The 25,377-nt window shown below is 40.2% G+C and overlaps 1 protein-coding gene across 3 annotated transcripts in view; it reads left to right on the top strand.

Moving 5' to 3' along the window:
• The first annotated feature begins 454 nt into the window (after nucleotides 1-454).
• Nucleotides 455-25,377, top strand: part of mgat5b (alpha-1,6-mannosylglycoprotein 6-beta-N-acetylglucosaminyltransferase B) — a 46,286-nt gene continuing 21,363 nt past the window's right edge. Inside the window, exons 1-8 of one of the 3 annotated variants that reach the window (XM_026325134.1) lie at nucleotides 5,177-5,315; nucleotides 5,412-5,526; nucleotides 6,703-6,815; nucleotides 15,081-15,225; nucleotides 19,062-19,171; nucleotides 20,460-20,533; nucleotides 20,733-20,900; nucleotides 22,247-22,411. In XM_026325134.1, the coding sequence (XP_026180919.1) occupies nucleotides 5,459-5,526; nucleotides 6,703-6,815; nucleotides 15,081-15,225; nucleotides 19,062-19,171; nucleotides 20,460-20,533; nucleotides 20,733-20,900; nucleotides 22,247-22,411 (843 nt within the window). In that variant the 5' untranslated portion in view covers nucleotides 5,177-5,315; nucleotides 5,412-5,458. Of the gene's footprint in view, nucleotides 639-5,176; nucleotides 5,527-6,702; nucleotides 6,816-15,080; nucleotides 15,226-19,061; nucleotides 19,172-20,459; nucleotides 20,534-20,732; nucleotides 20,901-22,246; nucleotides 22,412-25,377 lie in introns of those variants that run through there. The other 2 variants (XM_026325135.1, XM_026325133.1) reach the window with 2 other exon arrangements.

Below are 25,377 nucleotides of genomic sequence, written 5' to 3'. Positions count from 1 at the left end.
AAATGCTCCATTTAGAGGTGACAGGCCTGATTATAGAGGAAAAACAGCATTATCTGCTTGTGTTAGCTACAAACCAGTGGCATTTTATTGCAGACATCTTCAAATAGTGGTTGTTATCAAGCATGAAGTGTTAAAGCAGGTAGTTAGGCATGAAACCACAGGTTATTCTTCTTCACTGTAAAGATATAATGTATCATCAGCTTCTGATTAGCCTTTTTTTTCCAAATCGAAAGTTTATAGAACTAACTGAGGCAAGTGCACACACTGTTCTGTCCCAGAGCTCAAGAAAGAAAGTATTTTGGTTACACATGCATGGGCAAAGAAACAATTGGCAAGAACAGGCAGATAAAGTAGTGACGGATTGAGGCAGGTGAGCTTGTGGGAAAAAAAATGAAACAGCCTTCACATATAAAAGGTTCCCTCTGCTTCGCTACACAGAGACAATAACTAAAACTTGTGAAGCAGCTGGAAAAAATCAGTCAGCAGGTCAGTGATGATTAATAATGAGTGCAGGCGTTCATGGCAGGGCAGCACACTGAGGACACCTTGTGGTCAGGTGAGCAGTGGCCACAGACAGGAAAAGAAGCAGCAGTGTTGGAGAAAACAACCCAAGACATGAAGGATAGTGACTGGTGAAGGTATGATGTCTAACTCAAACCGAAAGGTTACCAGACTATCTTTTGGTGATGAAAGCAGTCTCGCTCTGTGTAATTAGTGTTCAGTGGGGTCATCGCTGGTCTCTCAGGTTTAACACAGACAAGAGTAGAAGACAGAAACAGAGCGAGATAAGTTTCCTTTGATGTGTCAGGATCGATGTTCAGGAGAACTGGGAGCTGTTTCTGTCGGCAAAATGATCTGATCTGAAAAAAAGATGATATTGAACTGATTTGTATTTCTACAGCAGGAACGAACACAGGTGCATCTTATACACCTTATATTTAAAATAGTTCTCACTAAAAGGTTCAGAACTGCTCTTACAACCTGAAAATAGCAGTGAATATTCACACAGAGTTTTCTGCAGTTTTGTGCCCATAAACTTCTAATATAATACAGTATATTGTATAATCATCGATGCAGCGTTGAGGGTTTTCATCTTTTTTTAATAATTCCTCATCTTATCTTTGAGATCAAGCACTTCACGATGGGAGGAAACGCAGTTCAAAGAGTTCAGACCAATGCTGTGTGAAGCGACTTTGACTCAAGCTGTTTCTTACAGCATCCTCATCACACAATGCTTTGAGACAGATGCTGCTTACCCTGAAGCCTAACCCTCCATCCTAATTGGATAATGCTGCAGCTTCTCTCATCACATGCCACTTTGCTTCTGGTGACAATAACCTGTACTGCACTGCAAGGATACACTGAAATGATAGAAAATCATATCCTCAAGCAAGGATCTGTCTTCCTCCGAAACATTTGTTCGTTTCCACATTCAATGAATAAAATATTTAGAAACAAGATGAGTGTCTTTTCATGCACTTCATGGCTACAGCATGAGTGCTGACCCAACAAGAGACAGTGTTTGTCCTGATAAAATATGCAGGAGCAGGTTTTTGTTTAGATCCAAGAATCAGTGACATTTCATTTTACAAAGAAAGTCTCTGAATATTTATCAGAGTATGTTAATCACCCCCGTCTTTAAGTCAGCTCAGTTAGTTCAACACATAAGACCATTCAGTATGTGTTCCTAAAAACAGATGCCAGACACTCTTAATAGTTTTAACTTGGACTTTCTCTAAGTTAACTACTTGGGGCTTTTGAAACTGCTGTAGTTACTGTTATTGTAGCTGTTATTGTAAAATGGAGAAAAGTATTTTTTATTTATGTCAAAGACAGATGCCATGATAGCATGTGCGACATGTTCATGCAGGTGTTCTTTGGAGAATTACCATGAACCACAGAGGAAGAAAACTGCTGTAAAGATGATAGTTCCTCTCTGCTGAGCCCTGTGCTTTGCAGAATGTCAGTCACAGACATATTTTAGTTGCTATGACATGCACATTTAGACTTTAATGGAGCTGAGTCTTGATGGGACTGTATAAATGAGCATTAAGAGCGCTGCCGCATTTGAAGCACCGATATTAGAGCATCACTAGCGCCATGCCATGTCTCTCAGCTACATTAATGGATGTTATGAACATTTATGGCTATGTAGAGCAGGGGATCTATCTGTGAGCAGGCATATATGTGCTGAGATCCACTCTGTGAGAAATAACTTGTCATGTGTAGCTGTTGAGGGTTGTAGGCTGGAGAAAAGGAATGGCTTTCACGTGTCCATGGTTGGATTCAGTCACTGTAAGAAAATGAACACAGTTCTGATTGGAACTGCAAGTTAATTGTTTTCTACCTGAATGATATTAAATGATGTGGTTTGGCAGCTGCTTCGGGGCCTGACAGGCAGAGTCAAAGCGGGGGGGGGGGGCCTGTATAAGTATTAGCACGTATTGTTTAGTGAAGAGTTTGGGTATATTGGGGAAAAGAGATCTCTGATAAATGTGACAGCCTTTGGAATGTAATGAATCACAGTGTCTGATCTGACTTTTATCTGAAATTATTTGTATTTTACATATGTCAGTCATATTTGTGCTGTGCGATATGATTTGGCTGCTTTTAATTATTTTTACCAGTAGGTGTCACAAGTAAACACTGTAAAGCCTGTGGCGATACAATTAATGACACCTCAGTGTTTTATGAAAGCCTTGATTCACCATTATTATATGTGAGTGCACTGTAAAGCTAGAAAAAGTCTGATTTTACATCTGATTTTTTGCCTTTAGCTTGTGTTTTGGATGTTTGCACCCAACAATTTGTTGGCCTTGTGCAGCTAGTCTTGGGAAATGCTTTATATAATCTGCAGTCAAGTCAGTGGGAGGCAGAGTGAAAGGTTAAAACAAATCTAAAGTAATGTGATATCAATTTTGGGAGAAAGCAAAAAAGTTATAGCCTACTTAACTTTTATACCATCACATTACATGAGGACATTAAGCAAACACTAATGTTAATGTCAGTGGTTAATCAAATTTTAATGTACTTGGCCACATGACTACATGGTGCTACAGCGATTTAAATTTCACTAAGACATGTTTGTTTTTGCCATCACTTGTTTGTATCATATTTAAATCTATGAACGGCTGCTCTGTTGCCCTTCCCTTAAAAGATCATAACTATTCTGCCTTTCTTCTTAAGACATTTACAGTGTATCATGACACAAAAACCTAAAAATTAAACATAAAATACACCCGTTATTTTTCTTCTGGCTGCTGTATCTGAAGCTCAGCAAATAAAGAAGGTTACGTGGGCTGGAGTACAGTGAGTGCCCTGCTTAGATTTTCTCCCATGTTCTTGGCAGACAAACAACAGTCAAAACACATGATGTAGCAGAAACTCGTATCTTACCTACAATCTTCTTTGCGTTTTAATTTTTACTGATTTACAGTAACCCTCTATGTTCTGTTACTGCCTCTCCCAGGTGCATACTTTCCCATCAAATACAAACACAGCTTTTAATATTAAGGCTTTACTATTAAAAGGGTTCTTTGTCCTTGGGCATGTTTCTATGAATCCTCAGAAAAGCAGAGGGAGTCCAAACCAAACAGTGGGAGGGAGAGAAAAGCTGCAGTAGAGGTAGATACTCAAGAGACAAATAAACAGATGGAGAGGAAAATAGAGAGATTAAGATAGAAAAAGACAGAGTATAGGTCATTGAAATAACAAATATTGAGGATAAACCAGGAGTGGAGAGGGGGGCAGGTAGACCAAGAAGGAGAAAAAGAATAATTAGTAGGAAGGAAAAGGAAAATTAAAGGAAATAAGAAATGTAAAGTATGAGATGCTTCTAAGAGGGTGCTGCTGTCCTTGGTTAGACTCTGTACAGGTGGCATTTTCATTAATCTTCTCATTGAGAGGGTGTGAAGGTTTATCTCAGACTCACTCAACACTTACTTACCCCTGAGAGGGTTTTGCTCATTTGTGCATCCAAAGCTGGCAATTGCTTTCACAGAAAAAGAACATTTGTGTCGATCTGTTTGCACAGCACAGACACACATGCACACAGCGTCCTGTGCTTGCTGTCACTGACAACTCTTGCTAAGGTGTTTTTTGTTTGTTATTCAGCCCTGCAGCCATTCAGGTGCACAGTAGTCATGCTGTCATTTTACAGTAAGTGAATGTGATCGGGCCTGTGGTGCATGTTAAACCTCAGCCCGGGACTGTAATGGCAGCAGAGCCAGTCTTGCTGGGCTGCGAGCCAAGAGGCTGAGCCAAAGCCCAACACAGTAGTGAAAACAGTTGTCATGGTAACAGAGGATGCTGTCCATTAGGCCGAGATGTGGCCCTGGATGACTGTTTTGTTTGTTTGTTTATGTCAGTTGAGTGTACTAAGGTCACATTTCCTGTCTACTTCATTTGTATTTCTCCTAAAAACGAAACAAAATCAAACAACATTAATAGGAAAGTGCAACAGCAGGAGAACTGTAGAAGAACTGGGCCAGAATTTATTAAACTGTTGCTGAAAATCGACACAATAGCAAGTCATGTCTCACTATTTATTGGTGGCGGAGTCTTTTCTGACCCTACACAGTTTAATAAAGATAATTATTCTAGTTCTGTCACTCTGTAATAGTTTTCTGTGAACTGTATTTGTTGACCATAAATGTATATTGTTATCTTGTTTTTCTGAAATGATCTCCAGTCTTTACAAAGTTTAGGGATTTGTTTTAGACTCAAACTAATGATGGGATGAAATGTCCCTTGAAATGATGTTGCTGCTGATGTTGACGCTCGATAAAACTTGTTAATGTGACTACAGCTTCTAACCCGATGTTTTCAGATTAACAAGCCATTTCAAATTAAAATAAAGGAACTTTCCTCTATTGGAACAGGGTGTGCAGGGTGGGTGTGGGTGTAGCTGCTTGTATATCAGACCTGTCGATACTAACCATCATCATATCCATTCACACTACGTCTATTTTAAGCTCAGTATTAATACGCTGGGATCGAGATGTTATTTATCCACGGTGTGTTCTCTTTAAATCTCCAGTCCTCAGTTTGTATATTCCGGTATTAATCATTAGATGGCGCTATTAGTAAGCGAGCCGCAGAAGAGCCTGCGCTCCTTCCACTCAGAGGAAATGAGGAACTCAGTAGTCCTGTGTTAACTGCGCTTGATACCAGGACATTGAACTGTGTTCGGGTACGATCACATCAGATTAAAGGACAGTTGCTCAGTGTTTCTTTCCCATTCGTTCCTCCGCTCACTGGGACTAACCGAGCCACCGCTGCAGGACGCGAAGTTGCTCCCTGCACAGGCGAACACGGTCAGTCAGGGTGGGAAGTTGGCCATTTCCAAAACCTTATGTCAATCCTTAGGACCCTGCTGGAAATTGATGGTTTTGACACCGGTTGTCACACAGACTTGCATAATGTTAAGGAGAGTCGGCGCTTTGTTCGTGTGTGGAAAATGATCGCAGCCAGCACAGACCTTTCCATTATGGTGAGAAGATGCCTTCTTACTTTCAAACCGTTCAGGTAAGAACTGGTCTCTTCAGTCCAGCAGGTTTTTACTCTTCTCTGGTTTCTTCATTATTGTAATATGTTAAAAATACACAATAAAAGCGAAAACTGAAAACAATTAAATCACCATGTGAATGTTTCATATGTAGCATTAGACACTAGGTCTCGTTGAATGAAAACAGTAACAGCTTTTTTAAATTTATTTTGTAGATCAAGTCTTCCAGGTTTAGACCATTAATTGGAACAACTGAAAACGCGCTGTGCCTCATTAAACATTTGGTTACGCACCTAAAACTTTGACCACGAGCAGCTGGAGCAGCAGCGAAAAAGCAGATCAGGCAGCTCTAAAGTGCCTGATTTAAAACTTCCCTGTGTGACATGACAGATTTAATAAGCAGAAACATGGCAGTGATTGGGTTCGTGCCTCGTCAGGGCTCCACACTTGGTTCAACATCACCTGCTCGTCCTGTAGAGTCAGTGATATCACGGGTCCACTACGCGTCTGCTCCCTGTGCGTCCTTCAAATCACCAAAACCCTGTTTTCATCATTATCTCACTCACTGGATGGAGACACAATCAGTCATCATGAGGGAGCACAGCCTCTCTGTCGTTTGTTTTCTGCCTTCATAAAAATTCAAGAAAGCGAGTTCTAAAATAGTGTTTGACAATCTGTTGTGGGTTCCTCTCCAGCGAATAGTTGTTTCCAAACAGTGAACAGTATTTTCTCAGTATGTCTCCTGGAGTGTGCACACAGGCCAGTTTGGAGCTAATTGGTCCAAAACATTTGTTTCACAGCTCCACAACTTGAGAACTGTGTTAGCTGCTCTCTCCAAAGTGCAGCCATTTTCTTGTGATTTAATGCTTTTATTTTGGATGTTTGCTCACTGAGCACAGTGTGATGCAGACGTCCACTGCATGTAATGGTTCTTTGAGATGGTACAGCCAAGCAAGTACGCAGTGCACGGTGCTCCTTCCTGGGCTGATCTGCATGATATGAGGAAAAAAAAATATCCACGCTCCATAAAACCTCCGAAAGGCCTCAGTGATCCCATGTCAAAGAATTTGACTTAAAGTGAACTATCTTGCACTTTTACTTTGAAATTCTAGCACATACCATGTTCTGTCTGATGAACACTTAACTCCTATGTTGCTCTTTTGTCACTGAATTGTCCTCTTGTTTCTGTCCTGTAGGATCTTTGTGGTGGGGATTGGCTTCTTCAGCCTCTGCTTTCTAATGACCTCTCTCGGGGGCCAGTTCTCAGCCAAGCGAGCCGGAGAGTCCCCCTTCACTGTACGATCCGAAGGTAAGCTTGAACTGCTTGGTATCCTGTGACTACTGTTGCTCTGCCCTCAGTGGTAATGAACATGCTGGGAGCATGCTGGGAGCCTCGTGGGGCTTCCTTGATTGCCACCAGCAGGCTGACAGCCCTGCTTGCTTTGCTCATCAGGACTGCATCAGGGGGTGCTGCTGCCTGGAGAGGCTTCTCTCTTTTTCATCTACATCTCCATCTTTTTTAACACCTGTTTTCACCTTTGCTCAGTGACCACATGACCTGACCCATGTGAATTTTTGGTAGTGGTTCAAGGAGCTGAAAATTGAGGAGGCTGAGGAGCAATTTTTTGCAATTTTTGTGCATCTTAGTAAGTTGGTTATGTTGACTGTACATAAATAAATAGAGCAGATGCACAGATGAATGTATCATATAGAGGAAGTGCTCTACCAGTGGGATTCCCTCTGTAAGATCAGTCAAGCAAAAGCAATGTCAAACATAATCTAATCAGTGAAGATTTAAAAGTGGCATTGAAATCATTTGTAATAAAAAAGACTTATTGGAAATGTTGACGATAGGATAATAGTTATGACTTACAAATTCATTTAGACAAACCTTTTCTGAAAAAGTCCAAATGGGAATTTTAAAATAGCAACATTGACCTTGCCCTCACAAATCAAAGCCACAACAGTTTCAGAAACAACATCCTGGAGAGAAGCTTATCTTTCTCAGCACGTTCTCTGTGTTTGTACTCTGTGTCTCTGCATATAAACCACTACAGCACAAACCATGTGGGAAAGCCAGTGTTAGTTTTTGGACTATTGTCTCTCACCTTTTTATCGCTGCCTGGCACAATGTTGACACAGCATGTCATCCTCTGTGACAGATAGCAGCTGGCACAGGAAAAAGCGACGCGTCTATCTATCACAACCCATCCACTGACACCAGTTTTTATTTGTATTTGTAAAATATGATACTAATTCTAAAAGTCATCATTGCATCCTTGTTGGCCAATGGAAATTTTCTTTGGGCCAATTTAAACCATTGCACTTAGTTATAAGAAGCTTTGACATTGAAGTGCCTCCTCTGGAAAGTGCAGTAATGCAGGAGATGTTGCAGCGAGGTGCACCAGGTGTCACCATGGGAGAAAATTTCAAGGATCTCACCAATTAATGAAACAGTTTATGCAAAGGGGGTTTGGGTGGGTGGGGGGTGCAGAGGTGAGCTGTCTGATTAATTAACCACTCACAGGCTGCACCAAGGGATGTCTCTAGCCCTTAACTCATTAAACACTGCCTCGCTGCTAATCAGAGTCAAGCTATGTAAATTCACGTCCTCAGTGTGTGTAGTTGTTTGTGTCTATGAGCTTGTTTGGAAATGAGGATTAGTGGCACAGAGAGTTAGCTTAAGAAATGAGCTGGGATGAATTGTTCAGTGAAGCAATACATTACTGATCGCACCCATCCAGCCACTGCTGCTGGATGCTAAGGAGTTACAGGAGATATGTGCACATAATTCCAATAGACATCTTGTCAATCTGTAACATGCCTACATGCAGGAAATTTAAAAATACATCACGGTAGTTGAGGCAACTTAAAACTCAGCATTTTAAAACTGAAAGGGTAAACAGCCAGGCTGTGCTAAGCAGAACCCCTACCCTGTTTGCTTTGCCTTGTGAATGGCAAAAAAAATATGTTTCTTTCTTCTATTTGCAGTGTATTGTTTTTCTCTTGTGTTGCCGAAGATGCAGCAAGACCCACAAAACTGCTTTTCACATTTTCACAGGCAGCAAAGAATTTTCTGCAGAATTATACATGTGCTGTATGTGCTGTTTATAATGTTGTGTTGTACTACTTACAACCCCAGAGTCAGAGATGCAGCATTTCCTTCATTACTTCCCATTGACAGTGTAAAACCTAATCATAAGTAGGATGGGCGACTGAAAGCCAGAGGTGATTTTAAATATCTTAAAGGCTCCAGAGCTGTCCTGTAGCTCCCTAATAAGCTCTTTGAAGACCACCTTCACAGTGTGTCCTTTTACCACAGGGGTCTACATGACAGCTTAACCAAAAGGGAGAAATAGACCTGGCATGTGTTCAGGTCCTACCCCAGAATAAGGATAACAAGAATAAATAGTTCAGCAGTGTATTCTCTATTCCTATAGTCAGGCTTATTTTTTCTCATTAGTATTTTTTTTACTAGCATCCACAAATCTCCTGCTGCAGACAAAGAGACTGTGACATTTTCTTCAATCTTTACAGCCCCCATATTAGAACCTATACATTTGCCTCTTTATGTTTATTGTACCTAATGCATGACAACAAAAATATGTTTAATCCTTGAGAAAATAACAAAGCAACTACCTACACTTCGATGGCTGGGACACTGAACGTTAAATATAAAAGAAATTATAGATTTAACCCATCACTGAGTTGACCAGCAGAGCAGCAGGTGTGCAGGGAGCTTCATGTTCAGCATCCTGTTCACTGCGATTCATTCATAGACTCTTGACAGAACTTTTTTTTTTTTTTTTATTCCATGGCTCAGCAATCTTCACTACATGATGCATGAAAGCGAGTCTTTCCTGACATCACTCAGACTAACGGGGTGGCATTTGTTCAAAGCTCAGAACCTGCATATTTTGTTTGAAAAATACAATAAGTAATCTTCTTGAAATACCAGAAGCACTCCTTCCCTGCCTGTGTACATGTTGTAGGTAAAATAATAAGGACCTTTGCTACTGGTGGAACTTCACTGGTAGTAAAGAGTAACTTGAAATGAACGTGCAGCTGACTGCCTGACAAAGGAGTGGGCTGAATGGAAGTTGACTGAACACTGTTCACTCTTTCACAAGTGGCAGTCACTTGGTGGAAAGAGCTGTGATTTTTCTTTTGGATTGTGATGCAGGTACAACAGCAGAGGCTCACTGTTGTGCTGATACTGATTGCTGCTTGAGCCAAGATGAGCAGTGACACTTGACCAGATTCACTTGCCGACGTGTTTTTTTTAAATTCCAGATGACTCTATTGTATGAAGCTTTGTGACATTCAGCATCTTTCATCAAAGCCAAGGCTGATCTGTGATCTGTGCAACCTTTTTGCTCTCGCTGATATTGTTTGGCATTACAGTCGACACATTTTTTAGTCTATACTGGAAAGGAAACAGGAGATGTTACATTAGATGCATAGTGATGTTTTTTTATGCTGCACACACTAAAATGGGACAGCAATGGACTGGGACTACTACTGCCTTGCATGCACTGTGCACATGCAAATGGTGTGTCTGCAGAAACCACTTGGCTACTGAGGTCCCTGACAGTTAATTCATTGTAGACCTGCTGTATTCTTGTTATTTTGCTCTGTACTATCGTCAGCATTACTAGTTATTAGTTATTTGTGGGTTTAATTGTTGAGAAATAGAGTACTGCTGGTTTAATTTGGTGTGGAGAAGTGCTGGTGAAGATCTGTCTGTTCATTAAATTGTCTCCTGCAGTGGGAAATTAAGCACTACAGTTTTGATTGGATTGCTACGAAGACAATCTGGCAGAGGAAGTTGAAGTGGATCAGTGTATATAAAATAAAGAGCTAATGGCAGAATGGGGAACAGGTGTGCAGGTAGATGTGGGGAATCGTGTGACGTCTCAGTTGCACTGTGTGTTTCACAAGTGGCAGTCACCAAGTGAGGAAGCAAGTAAACGTGTGTGCCAGCCCGTTTCACATAACAATAGGAGGTGAATTTTTGTCTGACTGCACCTTCACAGGAATGGCAAGGAAAGACGAGAATAATCAAATCATTATGAATGAACCGTGATAGTAGGATAAACTACAAACTTGGTCAGAAAATTCAATTCTAGTCTTCTGGAGCATTTTCTATTCTTGTTTCTGTTTACATTCATGCAAGACTTTTTGTGTGGAAGTAGGAAATGTGTTTATGGAAATGGTCGTCAGGCTGTCCTATTTTAGTGTGTGCAGCATAAAAAACATCACTATGCGTCTAATGTAACATCTGCACACCGTCACAGGGAGGGTCTGCTGAGAAAGCTGAGGAAAGAGACAGATTTGGGTTTTAATTGAAGCTACGAAAAGCCACATTTTAAAAAGCAATAGTGCATGTAGTTTTCCCTTTTCCAGACCATCAGACATAATAAGAAGCTGGAGCTGCACAGTGGAAAAGTGACAGAGGTGTTCTGCTCTAATAGCTTCTGGACCTGTCAGCTTTTACATAGGTGGATGAGAGATGAGAGAAACTCAATCAGCATTTTCTGTAATGAATATTTGAATTAGGAGTGAGAGGGCAGAGAGAATGTTAGCCATGCATGTGTAAGAGTTCATAACAGGAGGGAATATATATATATTTATCCAGGTGACCGGTGAGATGGATAAGTCTGACCCTAAGCTCCCTCATTAAGAGAAGAATCCAGCCAGAATGCATATCAGGGGTGACGGGATTTAGTTGTTCAACTTTCAGTGAAAAAGAGGAGAAGAAATTGTTGAATATATATGAAACATGGCACATTTCTACAATCAACAGTTTTAATACATAGATTACTAAATATAGAAATAATGCCTTTCCAATTTAGTAAACTCAGATGCTGTACAGCTGTTGTGTATGATGGATGTCCGTAAGTAAAGGTATGTCGGTGTTTAACCACTGGTACGGGAAATAGCGCAATTTGTCTTTAGTAAATAATCAATACAATCATTTTAGTTGTTTCCGCTGTGTATTCTCAATCTGCAAGCATGTACATATAATTCAATGTACTGTGGAGATGATTTGCTCAATTCCTGCATTACAGCAATAACTAAATTTCTTTTTTTATGAACCTTCACAATAAAACACGCTTCATCATATATTATTTTGTGTTTGAATAAAAAAGTCGTATTTATGTTATTTATGGAGCAGTAGCAAAGTTGGTCATTTCACTTATACAATTGCAGAAATAAGCAGGTCTTGTTTTTGTTTTGCATTTAGTAGTTTTTTTTTGCACAGTGGTACTCTTTTAATTAAGTCTTTTAATTAAGTATAATTATGAGACTCCATCAATTTTCAAAAACAAATATTGTACATACATTTTATGTCACTACATTTATCTCACAGTTGTAGGTACTTTAAAGATCCAGAAAATAAATGCAGAATGTTAGGTCAATTTATAAAATATGACACATTGCTATAAATTAAACAGTTTAAAATTATGCGAAGTAGCTCAACCTTGCCTGGATGCTGTATTTTAAAGCATGAAGACTAATTATGAAAATATCTAATAACATAGCAGTGGTTTAGGTTGATGACAAGGCCTCATCAACCTAAAGAGTGCTCTTTTCTGAAAATACAAATCCAACTTGTAATTAAGTTTGTTTTTTTTTTTTAATGTGCTTTTGCTACTTAAGTAAATGATGTGTAAATTTCCATCACTGGGTTTAGTTAGTTATAGGTGGATATTTTATTTTAAAAGGAATTTTTCGGACATACTTTCTGCAAAGATAATATATATCGGCACCTCTCTTTGTTTGACTTCTGCCTCCTGGACATATCGGCACTTAATTGGCTCAGGTGAAGAGTCTCTGTCTCTGCCTGAGCAATAAACTTTATGTGCAAGCTGCTGTTTACTGGGGAACTTTGAAACCTAATAAAACACTAACGTACCTGTGGCTCACCAAATTAGTCGACTCAAACACCCAACTACAGAGAGAACAGGTGGAGAAGCAAAGTTTACTAAGGGCGTTCATAAGAGCAAGGTTTGCCAACATGGGACCGACGGATAGAGAGCAGGTACATACTGTATTTTAAATGTGAATGTGTGGGGATCAGGTGGTGGAGAACTGGAGGCTCCGACAGTAGAAGCACTATAAGTGTTTTGAAAAAGTGCTATAGAAATAAAATTTCTAATTTGTACTATTATTATTATTTTAGTTATTACTATTGTTAAAACAATGGTTTTGAGGTGCAAGTACATTGTCTTAGAACAGTAAAAATAATGTATAAGGGACATTGGATCTTCAGTACTGAGATCTAAGTAGTCTCTTTTCTGCATGACAATGCATGTGGCCAGTGAGTCTCTCTATGGGCAGTTACTCGTAGCTGGTTGGTCAGTGCTTCACTTTGGCACAGCAGGTTACAGTACAAATGGTGATCTAATTGGAATTTGTTCATAATATCGATTGTGCTGTGGCACTTCCAAAATTGATTCATTAAAGGAGATTAGCTGCTGCTCAATTGTCCTTATATTAACCAGCAGATGAAGAATGACACAGGAGGCGGCTCCACATAAGCACACAGATCCAATCACCTCCTGCCATACCGCTGTTGGCACGCTGGGCTCTGCATTGGAAAAAAACAAATTAGCCAATGGTTCCCAAGAGGCAGCAGGAAGCAAGAGTAAAAGGCAGCCTGATGAACAGTTGATTGCAAACATATATAAGGCTCAGTTCTAAAAATGTACTGTGTAGGAAGGGTGTCTCAGTAATGGTGATTTATGAACACAATGTGTGCTAGGAGCATTACTGTGAAGAAATGTGCGTTCTTCTACCCACACTTTAGCCCAGAGGCTTTGTTTAGATTTACTGTGGAAAGGACACTGCAGCTGATAGAGGAGCCTTGGGGTACAGCAAGTATTAAGAATTTTCTTGTTCATCACAGCCCTTACATATAATATATTTATATTGCTAAAACCATTATTTGTTATGAGGGTTTTGTGAGATTCTGTGCTCTCTAGTTTGTAACATGCAACAGGTTTTGTATAGTAATATCAGATATGTTACTTTGCGGTGCTTTACTCTTTGCTAAATCTTGCCTGCTTTTGTGTCCTGTAGCATTTTCCTCCTAAATTTATTGTTTGACTCTTCCTATAAAGCTGCAGATGTGAATAAGAATTCATTTAGACGTTTTCTTTTCTATCTGTGGAAAAGGAAGGAAAATTTGTGGTGCAACTACTGAATTATTCAAAGGAAGACATCTTTAGGGCCAGTTTGATTGAGGATGATATTCTGCAAATGACTGAAACAGTGCAAAATCAAAGAAGAAGATACGTACGGACAATAAGGCAAAGAAATTTAGTGTCGGGGCTCTCCATAATTCATTTCACTTTTAAGCAGTAGTATATGATTGCAATGTTCTTTGCAGTTTTTGTTCCTGGTGCAGTGTGCTTCTCTTGCCTTTTTAAAATCTTAACAGAAACCAGGAGAAGTGGGAGATTTTTCTCGCTTTCCTTATTTTATTTACTTGTGATCTAATACAGTTTTTCCTGCGAAAGGTGACTTTTGCCTGGGCAGTGATAAATGAACTCTGACAGAGGAAGTGGGTCTGCACACATTGCAGTTTCTAAAGCCTAATCCAATTGATGACTGAACGCTGAGAAGTGAGACTTTATTTTCTCTCTCAGTCCTCAAGAACAATATGATATCGTTGTTAGTTTCTACTATTTGTCTCAGTGATTCAAACCACAAATTCACATCCAGTGAGTGGCTTTATTTATATTGATTATTTGAATTTTCTTTATTACAAGTGACTTCAGGCGCTCTGCCTGTGGCGACAAGTTAATTGTATTTTCTTAGCAGCAAAGGTACATGTGATTTTGAGGTGTGATGCAGTTATGGGTTAATAATTACAGTTGGCATTGAGTGTGGAGCTTAAAACAGTGCAGTGTCAGGATCTTGACAAAGTACCGATGCAGTGTGAGGCCTGCTTTGACCTTATTGTCGATTGCTGCAGGTCTGTTAATTGACTAGGTGTTTGCTAACCGCGTCTTTCTGGTTTACCACCAGTCAGGTCATTAATAATCTGAGACAAGCAGGTAGACGAAACCAATACTGTCAGACTAATTTGCCTGTTCTTGTGAGATGCTGGTTTAGTAATGAAGTACAAAAAAAAAAGGAGACTAGACTGAAGTGATATTTTAAAATAACCCAACAGTAAAACAGGACATAAAAAATTGATTTAAAACTTGCCCTTGCTGGTTATGTTCTACACTGGTGCAACTGTACAGCTAACACAGTAAATTATTTCAGAGAAACGAAATCTCCTCCTAGAAATCAAAATCAAAGAGCAGTTTGTTTTGTTCATGTGACCTCGTTTTATACATTATATTACCAAATGTGGTTATAAAAAAATACTGTGCATATGCAGAGACACACAGAGTCAAATTCATACTTAAATACCTTATCAATTATTCTGATTTATCTCTTAGCCCCTGTTCTTGAGCTCTTCTGTTCTTCCTCTTTATGCTTTATATTGATATTAATTATAGACAATGGTATTAGCGTGTCTGCAATTTATTTATTTATTTAATTTTTTTTTTTTTAGTACTTGGTGGCCAAGAGTCTCGTGGCGTGCTGAGGAAAATTAGTGACATGCTGGAGATCATTATGAAGAGGATGGACGCTCTGTCTAAACTGGGTAACACCACAGACGGCCGCCGGCTGGACGAGCTCAGCTCAGCCCTGGACAGGTATGGCACTGATCTGCACGTTGCTAAATAAAAAGAAAATGTTCCTTTTGTAGCTTAGTAGACCAGCACCATTAACCTAATGCAAAAGGCAACCTGCTGTATTTATGGTTGACCTCAAAACTTTCTGGGAAAAGCATAACATCACTAGAACAGACATTAGAAAATTGCGGTGAGCTGGTGAAGAAATTACCATGTTTTTGAAGAGCAGTGGCCCAGACTGTTTAGCTCGTCTCTGCCTGATGTACATGCAGAGAACAATTAAAGTAAAACTTCATGAAGCTTTTCCAACAGTCTTGAAGGTCTTTGGCCTATTGAAAAACAAATCCCATTAGGCTCAAACCAGATGGGAGGGCCTGTTGCTGCACAGTGTTGTGGTAGCCATACTGGTTTAGTCTTTCTTGAATTCTGAATAAATCACCAACATGTGACCAACAAAGCATCCTCACACCGTTATACCTCCTCCTCCAGGCTTTACTGCGGGAACCACATATGCAGATACCATCTGTACACCTTCTCTGCATCCCACAAATTTTGACTGAAGTACAGATTCCCACTGGTCTAATGTCTGTTCCTGGTGTTTCTCTGCCCAAGCTATTCTCTTCTTATTGGCCTCCCTCTGTAATAACCATGAGATTCACAGAGTCTCATACTAACAGTTGATGTTGAGATGTGTCTGCTACTTGACTTCTGGCAGACATTGATGTGGGCTCTAGTCTGCTGTTAATTGGAGATTTCTGGGGTCGCTAACTCTAATGAGCTCATGCTCTGCAGCACATAGGTCAATCTTTCCTGTGGTGGTCCTCATAAGAGCCAGTTTCATCATAGCATGTGATGGTTTGGCAAATGTACTTGAAGAAAGTTGATGATGAATTAGTTACTAGTTGAACGCTTCTTGCCATAATTACTTTACTAATGTAGTTAAATAGAAGTTGCTCTGTTAGAAACATTTCTCCGTTTAGACTTGTTTACTATAAAATCCCTTCCAATGTGTTTTTCATAGATTTGATGTTTTTTTTGTATTAACCTAAAATTTAGGAAATAATGGTAATAATAAAAAAACAATAAGAATGTTCTCCAAATGACTGATTAATATTGTAGTTATATGTAAATATCCCAGCGCTACAGTATGTGATCCATTTGTCGTGATGGATGTCCTTCAGTCCAGTATAGCTCACATTTTTTAACTAAATTGAATCTGTGGCGCTAATATTGCAGCATATTCATTTGTAGACATGTACAGAGACTACTTGTGGAGAGTTGTGTACTTGTCTCAATCTGTGTGTGTATAGTCCGATTTGTATCTCAATCTGCAAATGTGCATCTCAATGTGTGTGTGTACGCACACTTGTGAATGCAACCATTTGTGGATGCAAGCAGGTATTTGTAGCTCAGATTTGCAAATGTGTGCAAAAATCTCTACAAATTGTTAAAACTGATAGTAATTCATTTATAGGTCAGGAAAGCCTCCTATTGACCAATCTAGGCAGCGCGCCTCTGGAGCGTGACAGCCTTGCCACCACCACCACCTAGGAAAGAACACAATGGTTAGTTAAAGTGACTGCTCTCAGCACTGCTTGTTCAAATGAGTGAAACTGAACTGTGGTAATTTGTGCCACTACTTCAACTAAAAGCCTTTAGTTTGTGAACAAACGGCCTTGGGTGTAGCATTGCTGTAAGACACATCAGGGTTTTTTGATCGTGACAGTGTTGTCAGCGGTGATAGAAATAGGCCGATAGAGAACAGCAGCTCAGCACTGTCAAGGGTGAACTTGAGGTGGTCTGAAGGATTTTTTTTTTTTTTTTTTTGCCAAAGGTGACTTTATCTCAGAATAGACTAGTAAGATAAAAACACTGACTGAGGAGGACCTGACTGGACACAGAGATGGTGTGAAAAAAGGATGACTACCAAGGCCAGAGCCCTGAGGCATCCCAGCAGTGCAGGTACATTCTGTGAATAGAGCCTCGTGCCATGGAAACCTGGTGAAGATGATGATATGTGTTAAAACAAACCCCAGCCCTTTCCCCGAGCAGCTGGAGAAATTAAAGAGGCGGTCGTAGGAAGCGCAGGGGTCTTGCTGGACAAGTTTAAGCTGCCAGCCTAGAGTCATGTGTGCTCTGTGGTTTCCATGGCAACAGACATTTTCCCATGCCTGCACCTGCTCAGGGTTTGAGGAGAGGAAGCTCCCTCCCGTTTTTGCCTCCGCTGCCTGTTTTCCTCCTGGACGTCACCTCCCTCTTCCTCACAAGTCAGGAAATATCTCCTCTGAGATCCACTTCAATAGATTCCTCACTCTCACATGTAATAATAAGAGAACCCCCCTTGATAATATATGAAAAGGGGTTGCAATCATTTGTGCAAATTATAATAGTATGACTGGACAAAGTGTAAATAGTAGTACAGTGACAGAAGAAGTGCAGCAGCTCAATTGACCTGACTCCACAAGCCTGAGGGGAAAGTATTTATTGGACTCTGACCAAAACTGTGCATATAATTAATGTATCTGCAGTTTGTTATTACATCTGCAGAATTTAATTTTCTCAGAAAAATGCCCTGTGGATATACTCTGTCATATAGTTATAACAGTCATTTAATTGGCCTCACAGGGACTACACTGGAAATGTTACAGTGACAAAGGTCAAATAGTCTTTAAACCAACTTGTGTCAGGCTGATATCCCATAGCTTCATTTTACCTCACACAGGTGATTAAAAACCTCTGCATGACTTAAGGTCAGGGTGGACCTTTCAGATTAATGTGAGTCTAAGACTGGAAAAATTAGTAGAGTTTTAAAAAAGTAATTAGGTGTTCAACAGCTGATAGCTGTACATAGGGGTAGGGGTCCCAGCAGTGTAAGTACAGGATCTGTGTGAGACCACAGAAGTCTGTCTGCACTTGAAAGATTTAAGTGTGTGCGTGTGTGTGTGCGTGCGTGTGTGTGTGTGTGTGTGTGTGTCTGTGTAATTGACAGTTCATTTGTGCTGACCATAGACTATATTCACCGAAGTGAATCTTTATGTACAAAAATGACCAGAAAAAGTGAACCCCCCCCCAGTCCCGATAGGCTTTCACAGAAACTTAGACTAATTCTCATTACTTAGAGTTAATTGCCAAACATTTTCAAGCTCACTCATTTATCATTCAGAAAAGTTCAGATTGTTTTAGACAAACAGTCTGAAGATGGCTACTGCCCCCACGACCAGGTCCCGCATAAGCGGAAGAAGATGGATGGATGGAGTCTGCACATACAATAGCAAGTCTTAGGTTCAAGGGAGAAATAAAACCTACTGCAGCTCTGAACTGACTAAAGATGATTCAGATGATTTGCTGTTGCTCTGGCTCTCTTTGACATGCTACTGATTTCTGCACTACAATGCATATTCCAAACCCCCTTCTTCCTAATTTATTCTTTGTGTTTCATCCCCCATGTCTTACCTCTCCATTGTAAATATTGGCTCCTGATTGTTTTGCCAACAGCATATAGACCACAGAGGTCAAGTGCATTGAAACACATTTGCTAACAACCTAATTGTCTCCCAGGGACCTGCTTTAATATGCTGAGTCACTTTTTCTAATCTCAACAAATAAATTATCTGTCAGTGTTTAAAAGCTTTTTCATTTCACGCCTCAAGTTCTAGACAATTAGCATTCCACTGTCTCACACTGACTGTGAACAAATGCTGCTACATGGAAGGAAACCATAAAAGAAATATAATGTTCGCTGTCTTTTGAAGTCTGCAGGTTAAAAATAATTCAGGTCATTACAAGGTGGTGGTTGCTGGAATATTTTTAGTTATTCTCTTCCTCTTTGTGTGTGTTGTGTGTGTGTTCATGATCAGGATTCAGCCTATAGGGCTTGTGGAGCGTATCCAGGCCATAGCCCAGAATATGTCTGACATGGCAGTGAGGGTGGAGCAGATCTTGCAGCGCAGCATGGCAGGCAGCAGAGGTATGGTTTTAAAGCACACGTGCACACCCACATCCTGCTCACTGCACACTCTCACACCTGGGGAATATCAAATATAGTTGGAGCTCTTCAGATAAATCTCCACCATCCATTTCAGGTCCATCCAATTTTAAGACATTTCTTTCCACCCACATAAGCACAACTGTCAAGCCTGGATCCTGTCTAACACTCGAATGCACAACTTCAGTCTAACATGTACTTTCTGATTGATCATATAGAACATGACAGACATTATTCACAGCACATTACCCATTCAAATAGCAAACCACCATTTATGTCGAGATGGAAGCTTTGCAGTTGCTGTTGTATCATAACTTCACCACTGCAGGTTAATCTCGCTGATGAATTACTACCTAGTTAATGGGATCCTGGTCTGTAAGCATTCTTTATTAGCCTTCGTTCTCCATTTCACTTAAACAGTTTAACTTGCTGTCTCATTAAAATGTGTCAGATAATTTGACTTCACTTGTCATATTGTTTGATATCACTTAAATAAGGCCAAGCTCAACCTGGCTAAGTTTTGACAGTAGCAGGCAGTTGTACTGTTTATGATAAGAGGTCTGCTGTTATGCTAATCAGATAGAATGGATGGCAATTATTCCTCTGTGATTGTGCTCTTCGACTCTTGGCAGCATGCTGGTGTGGAGGAAATGCTGGTGTGGAGGAACTGCTCCTTTTAATTGGGCTTAGTAGCAGCAGGCTTCAAGGGGAAGAAATGAAGGAAGAGAAGGCAGGAGGGAGGCAGAAAGAGAAGGAGTCAGATAAGCAGCAGAAAGAGGCAGGCGAGATGGGGAAGAGAGGAGAGGGAAGGGGGATTATGATTTTTATGAATCACACTGTAGCAGTCTATCTATAGTAAATCCAATGAGTGGGTTGAAACAGAGATGTGGCCATTCAGCAGGGGAGCCCAGGCTTTTACAGGAGCTTGTTAGCCAACCTTACGCTCTAATTTATCTCTTTTTATTCTACACGCAGGAAGATATTAAACTGTAATGCAGATGTAATGCTCTGGGGAAACAATGTAAAAACCTATCTATTCAGTCTAATTGCAAGGCCGTCTTATTAAGCTGTCACTGATTAAAATCTGATCAATTGAAAAATGTTCTTAATAATGAAATGAAGGTCAACATTAAAATACAAAACATTCTGCAGTAGACAGTTTAGATGTACTTTAGCTACATATTTTTTTCTCTTTTGAATTTTAAGTCTCCAAACATGCAGTTTTTTTCTTTTGTTGTTGGTGTTTGAGTTGCATTTTTCTTCTCTCCAGTTAGGGACGGACCATTAGGACAGTGTGAGATTCCTAAAGATCCACGTTATCCAGACTGTCCCAGCAAGATGGATGTAAGTCCTTCTGTCTAACTCACATCCATACAGCAAACCTCCCTTTGTCATCTGTTCATGACTCACCTGGTAACATATGTGATGAACATGTAAACAAATTTTTACATCTTCAGTCAGATGAAAGAGTTTAATATCTTCATAATGCCCTGAGAATAAACCTTATATTTATGAGAGAACTGATAATGCCCTTGCACTCCAGTGGATGCGTGCTCGTTGGACCTCGGACCCTTGCTACGCTTTTTATGGAGTGGACGGCTCTGACTGCTCTTTCCTCATCTACCTGAGTGAAGTTGAGTGGTTCTGCCCGCCACTGGTCTGGAGGAATCAGACTGCTACACCCACACTGAAGCCTCTACCCAAGAGACAGGTAACACATTTCCATGTCATTCCTTTCAATTACACACCACTGTTTGTTAAATAAGAAAAACTGCAAAGTAGCACAGGGTGCTTAGTCTGGGGGAGAGGTAAAACAATTAGCCGCCGCTGCACAGACGTTAGTCCCACTCCTGAAAAGAACAGCATCAGTTTTGTCAGGCTGATAAGAGAGCAGAGACTTTGCCTCTAAAGCCTCTAAATTAAAAGCTTTACTGGCATGTGAAATGTACCAGCTACACTCTCTTAATGCTCTTGGCAGCGACAGGGTGTGGTGTGTTTAAATGAAAGGACCAAATTATAGAGAAAATGGTGGAAAAGAAAACTAAAAATGAAATAAAAAGCTTTTCAGATACTCCTACAGTAGATTTTGTAGCTTGACAGTGCTGCCACACAGAGCTTTGAAATGATCCTCACAGTTGAAGGGATTTGCTGGTGCTTTCTGTTTGGAGATTGCTCCTGGAAGAGTCTTAGGGTCGGACACTATCTCAGGGTGCTAGCTGTCACTTATCAGTTTTCCTTGCTGTTTTCTTTCCTGCATGATTTGATTTTCAGCATCAACCACGTGATGCTCAGTGCTCACCACTTAAGGTCTATCCCACCGTTTGCTTCCATCTCCTCCTCTTGTTTCTCTCCAGAGTAATTTACAGCCCGCACACTGGGCCTGATGTGACTTCAGTCTGCAGCTCTACCTTCTGCTCTAATTACCAGCCTCTATACACTGAGGCTAATCCCAATACTTCCCTTGGGTGCTCTGAATTTTGCTGTGCTGTACACAACCTGCACTTGAGAGCAATAATTCACCTGCATTGTAAGAGTACAGCACAGCTCCGCATATGGATTTTGTCTTTGAGAGAATCTGAGTTTCTTCTATAATGTATATGTCTTTTAGGGAGACAGACATTTTGTGTCTGTGTGTCAGTTACTCCTGTGATTATTACTAGCCTGCTGGTATTGTACTGTGATTCAATGATTTTAGTGGTGAAGAGCAGGTGTAAAATGAGAGCAGACTATTTGTGAGGCTGATCGAGGGATTCCTCAGGCAACCTGTCTGAGAGGCTCAGCCCTAGGGCATAAGCAGACAACAAGATAAGACTGTACTCTATAGTCCTAACCATCCCCAATGAAGATAGTTCCATTCAAAAAAAAAAAAAAAACATCCTTAAATATCTATTTTATTGTACTTTTTAGTATCTCACTTCTTCTCCCAAGCCTGATTATAAAGCCAAATATCAGCCTGTTCTTCAGCAGTTTCCAGTGCAGACTAGTGAAAAGGCCACATCATGATGTTCTCAACGCTTATTACCCTTTTTAGTGATTTTCATTGCTCCTGTCATCCAGGCTGTTTTCCAGTCTGACGTCAGGACTCTGCTGGAGCAGGTGGGCACTGGGAAGGAATCGCTGAGCTTCATGAAGAGACGCATACGCCGGCTAGCAGCACAGTGGGCCTCTGCTGCTCGTCGCCTGGATGACAAGCTCCGCAACCACTGGAGGGAGCAAAAAAGGGTGAGGCATTTCCTACACACAACCATGCATCTGGAAACACCGGAGGATGAGTGCACAAAAAGAAAATGTGTCGGTGTTGTGGTTTTATCTTTTCGAAGTGGTTGTAGAAGACGGCAGAGTATAAGCCGGTAAAACCTACTTCTCTCATTTTCAATAGATTTGTAAATTCTTTTTCTGAAAATATATTCCTCGGCTCTTTATTTGATGTGATGCGAATCCATCTGTTTAGGCATTAAAGAAAAAGAAGCTCTTAGCAGAGGATGTTTTGAATCAAACAGTTCTAAGAAATCCAGACAGCCTTTTAATGCCCACATGCTTCCATGCTGAGTTACCAAAACAGCTGTGACATTTTATTGGAGTAACATTTTCTTTTATCTTTGCCTAATCGGTTTGAATCACAGTATGGTGAGTTACAGACATAAGTAGATAATGATGGAGAGCAACCTCTTGCAGTCCTTGATTGTCTTTAGTGCACTTTCACCACTGACATTTACAGGGACATTTCCTCAAAGAGTCAGAGTACCGCCCGCTGGAGCGCACGTCTGATGAAATGAAAATGACATTTGGTCCTTCCTGGTGGATATAAAATCCTGCAACAATATATGTTTTAAATCATTTTGTTCTTGAGGTGGGTAATTTGAATAGCCTATTAGGAAATACAGAATAAATGTTGAGTATCTGTTACAAAGATTTTTGTTACATTAAATAGAACTATAACCTGCAGAAAGCCCACAGGATAGTGCCAGCTTTTTTCTTTTTTTAGGCTGTTTCATATGTTGATGACACAGTTAATTTTATTGTGTTGATATTTTCTTCTGTGTCTGTATGTGGGGAGCCAGCAGTCTTGTTTTTTTTGGTTAAGACAGTGACATCAAAGGAAAATGTGTTAAGCTGCGGTGGCTGGTAAAGTCTGCAATTCAATCATTCAGTTCATTTTGTTTCAGACCCACAGACATTAAAAACAGTATAAACAGATAATAACTAATATTAAAACATGACCATTTTTTTGAACCACCTGTATCACTGTCTATTTAGAATCACTATCACATTCTCACAACACCGTCAGTCACCACCGCTCAGATAATAATGTGTGCAGCTTTTAGTGGATTTTCTCTCATCTACTCTGCACAGTGTGATCTGGAGCATTTCAAGTTTCTTTTGCCTGATGCTCTATTCATCACTCTCATTTGCATGCATGCATGCTCTTATCAAGCAGCATATTAATATAGGACAGTGCAATTTATATGTAGTCTGCTTCTGCCAGCAGTATGGGGACAGAATGGGTGGCTTTTGTATTGTGGCTCTCATTTTACCCAGAACATGTGGACAGCTGTCCACAAACCCCTCTGTAGCTGATTAGAGGATTGATACTATAAAAGCTTAATTAAAACATGAGGAATGAAATAAATTAATCTGTTGTGTTTTGCCTCTTTATATAAAGAAGCTGGCAGTGCTCTTGCGTTCTGCTGTGTTCCTTTTTAATCAGTCTCTTTCATCAGCCAGTTTTCACTTGGATAAATCAAAGCTTGTTCTGTTAATGACGTTACACTCTTTCCAAATGTCTGCTTCATCCGCCCTGGGGAAAGGACTTTGCTTATTGTAATGGTGTGTTTGACAGTAATGGTTACTGTCCATTAACCAAACCCTGTAGGCTTGGCTTCCATGGCTGAAACACAGAGTGCTGTTGAGAAGCAGACAGATTTGTGGAGGAGAGAGGTGTTTTATGGAGCATCTCTGGCCAACCTGTTTCTCTATTTTCTGCTTCCTTCACTCTCTCTCTGTTCTTTGTTTATTTTGCCCCTGATATAACCTCAAATACCCTTGTCTTGGTATCCAAGTAATGGTGCAGCCAACTATCAATCAGAAGTGATATGATTATACTGAAACACAATTAATTGAACATGATGGTTTGTTTTTGGCTAGAATGAAATATATGGAGGGTAAAATGAATCATGTGCTTCCAACTGAATCCAGTGAAGTGAAATTGCATATTTTCTTAGTGCAAAGCTGTAACACGAATGTCACCGACAGATGGTTACACTGACTAACAGCAGTTTGCTGCACAACACAAGAGCCACAGACTGTAAACAAGAATCTAGATTACCTCCCCTACTGAACACAAACATCTTGTCCAGCACTAAGCTTGTTGAATGACAAATCAAACCTGCACTTCTGGCCATATGCGATACATCATAGAGCATGTAAACCTACTTGTTACTGTCACCGTAGGTCCTTCAGATGCTGGTGTGATTCCACTGATACTCATTTCATACGAGCTGCAGAGGAAGTTTGTTTACTGTGTCCCTCATTCACCTGCTGGTGTCAGTGTTGGGTTGAAGTCTGTTTCCCTGTCAATATACATTTCTCCAAGAACATCTTTTCTTTGTGTAATAATGAACCCCTAATGGCAATAAAGGAACCAGTGACATTTACAAACGCTCCTGTGTTTTCCTCCTTTTAAAAAGATCGTGTCTTGGCTTTGCTTTGTTCTTTGACCCTGTCGGTGTCTGTGCATAGCAAAAGCAGTGCTGTCCAAATATGAGACTTCCCCTCCACCACCAACAGAGACCCCATCTTGTTATAAGATTTATAACTGTAAAGCATTCGTTTTAAACAAATTTAGGCCAGTCACTTAGTGAAACATGGGAACAGTTATAGTAAGAAGCTAAAATGATTTGACAACTGTCAAAACCTCATTAGCATCTTTTAAACCTAGATGTTGTTGATATAAAACGAAGCTGCCACTCCACTTCTGTTGATCCCCTCCAAATTATTCAGAAATAGATTTTTGAGGAGAAACATGTCAGAGAAATATGAAACCCTTTTTTTTGTCAAATAATTTGAAGAAAGGTGTGTTCAGACAGGTGTGAGAAGGGTTCTTTCTCACTTGCTGTAATGCCCCTGAACAACCAGGTGAAGAAAAGTGTGGACTCACAGGTGAATAATTCTGTGTTTTCAAAGTACAA

This window comes from Mastacembelus armatus, chromosome 8 (assembly GCF_900324485.2).
Source record: "Mastacembelus armatus chromosome 8, fMasArm1.2, whole genome shotgun sequence".
NCBI classification, from domain to species: Eukaryota; Metazoa; Chordata; class Actinopteri; order Synbranchiformes; family Mastacembelidae; genus Mastacembelus; species Mastacembelus armatus.
Note: the sequence above shows the minus strand (reverse complement) of the source record. Positions and strands in the feature narration are given on the sequence as shown.